At 40.3% G+C, this 10,064-nt stretch overlaps 1 protein-coding gene across 3 annotated transcripts in view; it reads left to right on the top strand.

Moving 5' to 3' along the window:
* tbkbp1 (TBK1 binding protein 1) overlaps nucleotides 1-1,439 on the top strand; it is a 178,118-nt gene extending 176,679 nt beyond the window's left edge. For all 3 annotated transcript variants that reach the window (XM_059956396.1, XM_059956395.1, XM_059956397.1), the window contains exon 10: nucleotides 165-1,439. In XM_059956396.1, coding sequence (XP_059812379.1) covers nucleotides 165-293 — 129 coding nt within the window. In that variant the 3' untranslated portion in view covers nucleotides 294-1,439. The remainder of the gene's footprint in view (nucleotides 1-164) is intronic.
* Nucleotides 1,440-10,064: the final 8,625 nt, after the last annotated feature.

Consider the following 10,064-nt stretch of genomic DNA (forward strand, 5'->3'; position numbering starts at 1 on the left):
GAAGAGCCTGTATTGTTCTTTGGTCTATGATAATATATATCATTGCGTGCTTCACATAAATGAAATTTCAATCCTTTTTTGTGATATGATGGCTAGAAACCTATATAAAGTATAACAACTGAACCACTAAACTCTTTACTGACCTGTTGTTTTTCTCTGCCCAGCTCTGGATGGAAACAGGAGACTCAGATATGAGGAACTGTCCACTGTGTCAATTGGCCTTCCCCATCAATTACCCTGACGACGCTCTCATAAAACACATCGATACCCATCTGGAAAACAGCAAGATCTGACCAATAGGCTCTGTGCTGAATCACAGAAGGACTGAAGCAAGCTAAGAAGTGAAACAAATGCTCTTGAAAGCTGGTCAAGATAATGAAGAGTGATCACATTTTCTACTTGCTGATTTCATTTGTTACAGTTGGGGTTGGGTGCAGTGTTGGATGAGGTGATAGAGCAAGGGACAGAGGAACGAGGATTAATATTGAATAGATGTAATATTGAATGAAGACCATTCCCAAGCCGAGGGAGGAAGCTTGAAATTTTTTGATTAGCAAGTGTTAAGCAGGCCAATTGATATGTCTTCCAGTACAATCAGTTTACTTCCAAAAGCTGAATACTTGAACATTGATCATTAGGAATTTAGTTGTTCAAAAAGCGATAACTAAAGATTACACATTGGGGAGAGTAGGGAATGGACCTTAAATTGTCAACCCATTCTTCAACAGGACAAACTGAGTTAGCATAACACACCACAGGATCAGCATTCCTGTGGAGAAAATCACACCGTATGGCTATCTTCTAGTTACCAAAGTATAACTAGAAAATAACTATCAGTGAGTCAGGAAATACAGAAGCTGATCCGTAGCATGGTATTCAGAAGGTGCAGGATGTGTGTGGGCTTTCTACTAATGTACATTTATAGCCCATTGATCGTCAAAATGCAAATTATATTTATGATATTACACATCTTAATGTAGCACAGTAGAAAAATAAAACTAATTTCACATTAATATTGGCATTTACATGATATAAAGTCATATAATGTCATCGCACGCATGCCTTTCATTCACATCTCTTCGTACTTAAACATTTATGCTGGCCAGTGTACCTTCAGTGTTGTGAGTACCTCAACCCTACTCAATGTAGTGGAAATTTTAAATATCCCGGGTTTACACTAACACACGGCCGCATATTTACACACACACGCACGCGCGCGCGCACGCGCACACACACACACACACACACACACACACACACACACACGTTCTAACAAGTCATCACTTGCAGCAGACTGAATCTCCATTGTTCCAAAGATCCTAGTGACTGACAGCAGGGAGTGATATTCTAATACTGGGATTTGTACTGGGCACGATCTCAACGAGATCATGAAATTTTATATTCTCTGTGTATGTGTGTATATAAAATAAAAATCTTACATCTGCTATTTTTTCTATCACTGTTTTTTTTAGTGCACACATTTAGAATAGGAAATATTTTTATGAAGCTGTCATCCCATGTTGGTCCAAACCTCTATTTCAATCTCTATTTCAACCACCATGGTAACGTGATGCATTTATAGCTTAACAACTTTAACACAGGAAATTGTATTAAAAATGTGGTCTAAGGAATATATATTAGAAAGTATCATGTGTATTAACTTTTGTATATGTGCCTAGGTAGAGATATTAGGTATGTGTGTGTATATATATAAATCAGGACTAAGTTAGAAGCTACCTCTCATTTCCATTTGGCTAGAAGAGTTTCACCAATTGTTAAACTGATCAAGAAAGCTGAGAAAACACACTCAGTGGCCACTTTATTAGGTACACCTGTACAACTGCATATGAATGCAAATATCTATTCAGCCAATCATGTGGCAGCAACTCAATGCATAAAAGCATGCAGACATGGCTGTTGCTCAGACCAAACATCAGAATGGGGAGGAAATGTGATCTAAGTAACTTAGACCATGGAATGATTGTTGGTGCCAGATGGGGTGGTTTGAGTATCTCAGAAACTGCTGATCTCCTGGGATTTTCATGCACAACAGTCTCTAGAGTTTACGGAGAATGGTGTGAGAAACAAAAAAACATCCTTTGAGCGACAGTTCTGTGGGTGAAAACTCCTTGTTAATGAGAGAGATCAGAGGAGAATGGCCAGACTGGTTCAAGTTGACAGGAAGGCGACAGTAACTGAAATAACCACATGTTACAACAGTGATGTGCAGAAGAGCATCTCTGAATGCACAACACGTCGAACCTTGAAGTGGATGGGCGACAGAAGCAGTAGACAGGAGGTACCTAATAAGGTGGCCTCTGAGTGTAAATCTTGCAGCTTTCCGAAACACTTTCTTCCAAGGCAGTATTAATCTTGAAGAACTGTGTATGGCCCAAACAGGCTCCTGACAGGAAACCAGCCAGGAAGAACTGGTAAGATTCACAGCAGGGCAATGAAATGGAATGCTGCAAGAAAGTGAGCAAGAACTACACCCGGGAAAAATGGCAAGTGAGGGTGTGTTGGCTGGCAGAAAGCCGGAAGACCTAAAGCCAAATCAAGAGGCTCCAACATTATCATTGAACATGTGATAGCTAGGTTCCTGAGATTACATTGCAGTCAATAGCATCCACCCAGCCAACTGTTGTTTCCTATAATATATGCGAGAGTGTGAGAGGCTTAAAATTTGAACAGTTGGCTGCCTTCGCAATTCTCATCTTCCGCTCAACCACCAAATGTTGCTGTTAGGGTTTCTGTCTTCCGTGCCCCCTGGGGAATTTTACCATTCACTTTGCATCTTGCATTCTGCAAGCTAAATTTTTTACTGTCCACTTTGTTACCTCCGCTACTTGCATCTTAATTTTCTGCTGTTGAGTGGATTGGCGTCACTTGTTGAGAAAATAGGCATGATGCATGATTTGGGTGCAACGTGAGAAGATAGTGTCTAGTGATAGAGAGCATTTTGACCACACATGATGCAGCTGTTTATGTTTAGTGCATGTGAGTTTGTTGTTTGTTGAATTGAAATGACAGTGTGGCTATGACCAGGACGAGAAACCAAGTGATACCTTATCAGCTGATGTAGACAGCCAGTTATTTTATTTTATTTTATTTTATTTAGCGATACAGAGCCAAACAGCCCCATCTGGCCAACCACCTCCACTGCCCGGAAACCCACCTATTTAAGCCTAGCCTAATTACAGGACAATTTACAATGACCAATTAAACTACTATCTGGTATGTCCTGGGACCGTGGGAGGAAACTGAAGCACGTAACTGAACAGAACAGTGGCATGGAATGGTACAGCACCACACAGACCAAATTGCTGAATTGAGAATCTAATATCCTTGTAAAATGACATGAAGAACACGTGCTGTGCATTTTGTTAACTTTAGCCATCAGTTTTTTGACAATTTGCCCTTGTGTTATCAACTATCTTCAAGTAAGGTTCTGTGATTATTTTTCCAAAATTATGTCTGTGATATGCTATTATTAAAACAGAGAATTCCAGTGTAGATTTAGCAAGTTCTATCACTTTTGCTAAATGAATTCTATTGATTCCTCACAATGTTCTTCATTGATTTTTGGATAGTGAGGAATGGAAATTGGATTCACTTATTCTTGAAAGGATTTGTGCTGATGAGTTTCAGTTGGTTTGTTTTGTCATTTTAATGATAATTATTACTTTTTAATCAATACCATTGATTTGATGTGGGAAATGTAGAACAGAGGGAGTTGAAGAATCTACTCACTGCTTAATGTTCTATGTACTCTTCAGCATTCAGCAGAGAAATGGCTTAAACCTCAACCAGTATATTCAATGTCATTTTCCTCCTACTTGATGCTCACCTGACAAAGATATTATCATTGCCATAATGAATCTATTTATGTGCATTACACTGCTTGTTTTTTGAAATGGAGGTCTATGTAGGAGAGAAGGGTTAGATTGATCTTAGAGTAGGTTAAAAGGCCAGCAGAATCTCGTGGGCTGAAGGGTCTGTGCTGTTCTCTGTTCTATGAAAAGAGGAAAAGGAACCTTACATTCATATTAATATTTAATACAGACACAGTCCACCGGAGATGCAAACCCATGGTCCCCAGGATCGACGGCTGCCTACTACTAACATTCAGTATAAAGACCAATACTTAATCATTCTTCTCCTAACTCTTTCGAGGTCTCCGTGATGTTAGGATGTTATGTGTTGTTCTTGAGTTATACTAGTGTGATCCCATTTGGATTGTCCCTGTCTGTCAGTTTCCTCTTTTAGTGCATCTTCCCTCCCACAACACTGTTCACCACCAGCGACAAATGAGATGAGATGCTGGAGGAACTCAGCGGATCAGGCAGCATCTATGGAGGGAAATGGTCAGTCGATGTTTTGGGTCAAGACCCTTCATCTTGACCTGAGACGCTGACTATCCATTTCGCTTCACAGATGCTACCTGGCCTGCGTTTGCTGCTCCAGATTCCAGCACGTGTCATCCCTTGTGCCGCTGGTCATTACTAATTTGTACATCACGGGAATTTTATGCCAGTCATGGGAGATCCATATGGATCTTCTGGAAATACCCATCTGCTTTTACTAGCTAGTTCTTAACACCATACAGTTCAATAATTCCATAAGTCTTATCATCACCAGTGCTAAGCCTGGTCCCCAGTGACATTTATTTTTTTATTTATAAATACAGCACGGTACAGGCCCTTCTGGTAAAATGAGACATACTGCCAACAACCCACCTATTTAACACTAGCCTAATCACAGGACGATTTGACAATGACCAATTAACCTACTAACCGGTACATCTTTGGACTATAGGAAAAACCAGAGTACATGGAGAAAACTCACATGGAAGAACGTATAAAATCTTTAGAGGTTGCACCGGAATTGAACTCCGACCTCCAGTGCCCTGAGCTCCAATCGTGTTGCTACCATGCCACCCTGTGAGAATATGGTTTGTTATATTAAGTAAACCAGAACTCAGGAACTTAAACAAGGTGGAGTAGTTATTTTGATGTCTCCTTCCAAGTACTTGTGCAGTTGGTACAGGCCTTGTGATCTCATTAATGACATCATCAACATATTTATTTAACCAACGCCTACGACTTCCAGTTTCCATTTCCTCTGACCGACTGTGTACCTGCCCTTTTATGATACACAGTATCGCTGTTAGTCTGCTGAGAAGAAGATGGATGCAGGATTGACTTGAATAAAATATCACACTTGCTGAGTGACAGCACAATCTCAAAAATAAAAATTTGCAACCATGCATGCCGAGCCAAGTTTTCACCCCCCCCCCCCCCCCGTTGGGTTGGGAAATAAGAAATGTTGTTTCAATGAGACTTTCTCCTGGCTTTTACAATAGGCTTCCACGAATCACTATAGAAGCATGCAGGATTCTTTCATCAATATTGCTGTTTCCAGGAACATTTCCAATGTAAAGCATAATTTTTAATAGGTAAATAATAATTGTTTCATTATTGCCAGGTGCATCAAGATATACTGAAAAATGTTGTTTTGCATGCTATCTATATTGGTGGTCCTTTCATCACATCAATACAGTGACATACTACAAAGGGGAACAGAATGCAGAATACAGTGTTACAATTACAGAGGAAGTGCAGTGCAGGAAGATAGGTTAGGTGCAGAAGCCATAACAAGGAGGACTGAGAGATCAAGAGTTCATTTTTTAATTTTTATTTAGAGATACAGCATGGGAACAGGCCCACCCGGCCCAATGAGCTCGCACCACCTTATAATATCTATATGACAAATGAACCTAGTGACACACACAGAAAATGCTGGAGGAACTCAGCAGGCCAGGCAGCATCTATGGAAAGTACAGTCAATGTTTTGCGCCGAGACCCTTCATCGGGACTCATGGGACTCAACTCCTGATGAAGGTCTTGGCCTGAAACGTCGACTGTTTACTCTTTTCCATAGATGCTGCCTGGCCTGCTGGGTTCCTCCAGCATTTTGCGTGTATTACTTTGATTTCCAGCATCTGCAGATTTTCTCTTGTTTGTGATTTGACAAATGAACCTACTAACTCATACATTTTTGGAAAGCTGGAGGAAATGACCAGCTGGAGAATGTACAAACTCACTCTTCCCTTGGGTTAAATGCACGGTAGCGTACATTTAACACAATCACTTTATAGAGCCAGTGATCACCGATCGGAGTTCAATTCCCGCCACTGTCTGTAGGGAGTTTGTATATTCAACCCGTGACCACATGGGTTTACATGTGACAAGTAAAGACAATCTTCTAAAAATCTTTAACCCTTTACAGACAGGAGCAGATTTGAACCCAGCTCTCTGGTGCTGTAATAGTGTTACATTAACCATCTTTATTGTATAACCAAGAATCTGGTAACAGCAGGTTAGGAGTTGTCCTTGAGTCTGGTGAAATGAGTTTTCAAGCATTGAATCATTGGGGGAGAGGCTGTGTTCACAACAATTTGCAATATCTTAGGGTTCTGGACAGAGCTGTTGTCATACAAAGCCTTGACTAAAGCTCAAAGTAAATTTATTGTCAGAGTACATACATGTGACCATATACTGCCCTGAGATTCATTCTCTTGTGGGCATTCATTGAAGATACAAAGAAACACAATAGAATCAAGGAAAAACTACACTCACAAAAGCTGCTTTCCCAAGTGTGAGAAATTCTTTAGAAATGGATTTGTATAACAAAGATGGAGGTCATTCTGCCTCTCGAGACACGTTCCACCATTCAATTAGATTATTTCAGAACCATGCCTGACCTTTATATGTAGAATTCCTTGGTTACTAACAAAAATCTTCTAATTTCACTCTTACTACCTTTTGTGGGTGAGAGTTCATATTGCAACTGCTCTATGTATAGGCATACACAAATATGCTCAGTATTATCAAAACTCACCTGCTGAGTAAAAGCTTATTACAAAATGATCTACTTTGGTTTCTAACATGTAGAGGAGACCACATCGCTAACACTGAACGTACACAAAACTGGAAGAAATATAAGTGGAGTGCGATTGGTTTCAACATGATCTCCAGAGTGTTGACTATGAGGGATTGGTAGCAGAATGCTATTGAATGCTAAAGGCCAGGTGGTTAGAGTCACTCCTGTTGGGGATGGCTATTGCTTGGCACTCTTGTGGTCTGAATGTTATTTGTAAAAAATATCCTTTCATATGTGGAACAAAGTCCATTTATCCCCAACAGGAGTGACTCTAACCACCTGGCTTTTAGCATTCAATAGCATTCTGCTACCAATCCCTCCCTCATAGTCAACACTCTGGAGATCATGTTTAGAAATATTTAATTTATAAAATTTCAATTATTTTATAAAGATAGCATAAATATTTTAACACCTGTCATAGACTTTATTTCTCAAAGCAAAAATATTAATATAATCCAAGGATAATAATTTTTAAAGATACATCCTTTAATAACTGGTTTCCTCAAGCAATATAGTTACAGACAGGTTTATGAGGGTGATTGATAAGTTTGTGGCCCAAGGTAGAAGGAGATGAGTGATTAACTTCAAACTTTCTGCATAATCACTCAAAGAGTTGAACTACATGTGCATGTAACGAGAGCTGTATAACTCATCTCCTTCTACCTTAGGCCACAAACTTATCAATCACCCCTGCTGTGGACACTTCCTGGAGGTCCAAGATCCGTATGCTCCACGACCGCTGGACTAAGTGTGTAAGTGTAGGAGGGGACTATGTTGAAAAATAAACGTGTTAAGTTTTCTAAAATTGACTCCTTCTCCTTTAGGCCACAAACTTATCAATCACCTCTCGTATACAGCACATTACTTATGAGTTGCATTCAGGGACTGCATTATTTTTTGTTGACACTTATGGAATATTCCAAAGACGCTGTCTGTACAAGTGGAAGGAAAGCAATGTTCAGCGACAAAAGTTAATGTATAACTAGGTATATATTAAATGTATATTGCAAGAATAATTAGGAACAGGAATTGTTCAAAACACCCCACAAGCCTTACACAATTTGTTTTTTCCCTTCCCAGTCTTCAATTTGCTTGTGAATCCCCTTTTTATCACAGAGCAACATTCTATATTGTCTTTTACCCTTTGGGTGAAAATTTTCAGTCTGATATTCTGTCTAAATTCCAGTGCTTCGGGATCAGCTTGAAAACATCAAATCCCCTAGCCCCATCCGTCTTGAAAGCCAACGTCTTGTCAGAAGTTGAGCTACATGGGAGGACTGGGACCTCCAACACTTTGCTTCACTCTCAGCAAGAGATACCGCGGTGTGAGCTACAGTGCCTGGGACTCCTCAGCCTAGTTCACACATCATAGCGTCATCATGTTTTGTTACATTTGTGACAGGATCCTGACTCAGAACAACAAGCGAAGAAACGAAAACTTTGTATCACACTTCTTCCACTCAAGTCATGCCCCAGGACGGAGAGAAAAGTCTTTTAAGTGAAGTCCACTTCCTGGTTGCTCTTTGCATTGTTCTTAAGAAGAAGACAATACTATATATATCATGGAGAAACAGAGTACTGTGACTGCTACTGAATACACATGAGAATGCATATTGAAATATGTAAGAATCTTAGAGCACAGGACAGGGTAGATGCCAGATATTTCCACAGCTGGAAAGAACCTCGAACATGGGGTAATTAGTAATTGGCTCATGCGCCAAGAAAGAGTGAAAAGCTTCTGTGTGAATGCCATGCACGCAGATCGCTCTGCTTAAATACAGGAATAATTTTTTTCTGTTCCTGTGATTGCAGTATAAGGCTACTTTCAAAAAGTGTGATGTTTGCACAAAGTTCGTTGCCATTCGCAAACTAAACAGTCTGTATCTGTATGCATTGAGCTACAGGTAACAATCAGACCTGGGATAATTTGTAGCAAATAACATTCAGACCGCAAGAGTGCCAGGCAATAGCCATTCCCGACAGGAGTGACTTAACCACCTGGCCTTTAGCATTCAATAGCATTCTGCTACCAATCCCTCTCTCATAGTCAACAATCTGGAGATCATGTTGAAACCAATCGCACTCCACTTATCTTTCTTCCAGTTTTGTGTACGTTCAGTGCTAATTATGTGGTCTCCTCTACATTTTAGAAACCAAAGCAGATCATTTTGTAAATTATGTGTTTTAACTCTGCGAGCGTTACGCTGATTCTCATTGCCTGCCTTTTTAATTCTCCATCCCACTCTGTAAGCTCCTGCATTATTATAATGAGGCTCAAAGCAAGCCTGAGGAACAGCACCTCATTTTCTGTATGAGCACATTGAATTTTACAATTTCAGGGGTACTAGTATTCCTCGCCTGCATTATATCTGGCCACTTCTGCTGTAAGCTGTGAAACTGGTCACTTTTTCTCTCTTCGATTGTATAGTCCAGTGTGCCCTATACTTTGTTTTAGATTCTTGCTCCCTAACTATTGCTCAATAACCCATCAACTGGGCGTTCTCTGCAACTTATCCTTGTAGCAACCCTAGCCACACCCTATTACAGATATTCCTTTAAGCGTAGGAGATTGAGCGGTGATCTTACAGTGGTGTATAAAATCATGAGGGACATAGAAAAGATGAATACACTCGGTCTGTTTCTCATGGTTGGGGTATCAAGAACGTGAGGTCATAGATTTAAGAAGAAGAAGAAGCAGAAGAAGAAAGCCCTTAACTCTGAGTGGAGTCATCGGGATGCCATCATGACAGTGTTTTTTTTTTAGCAGGCTTTCTTATTTTTACAAGGCCGAGTTGCTAGCTCAACACTCAACCCAGCACGGATGGAAAGCGTGCAAGGGAGCCGGCTGGATTCAAACACGGGAATCTTCGCTCCGAAGTCCGGTGCTGATGCCACTACGCCACCAGCTGGCTACTTCAGGTGAGAGGGAAAAGACTTAATAGGAACTAGAGCATCAAAATTTTTTACATAAGGATTGTTATCTATGTGGAATGAGCTGCCAGAGGAAGTGATTGAGGCAGGTACAAAAATAACTTTTAAAAGACAGTTGGACAGATACATGGATTGAAAAGGTTATGGGCTAAATGCTGGCAAATTCATCTAGCTCAGACAGGGTACCTTGG

This window comes from Hypanus sabinus, chromosome X1 (assembly GCF_030144855.1).
Source record: "Hypanus sabinus isolate sHypSab1 chromosome X1, sHypSab1.hap1, whole genome shotgun sequence".
Taxonomy (NCBI): domain Eukaryota; kingdom Metazoa; phylum Chordata; class Chondrichthyes; order Myliobatiformes; family Dasyatidae; genus Hypanus; species Hypanus sabinus.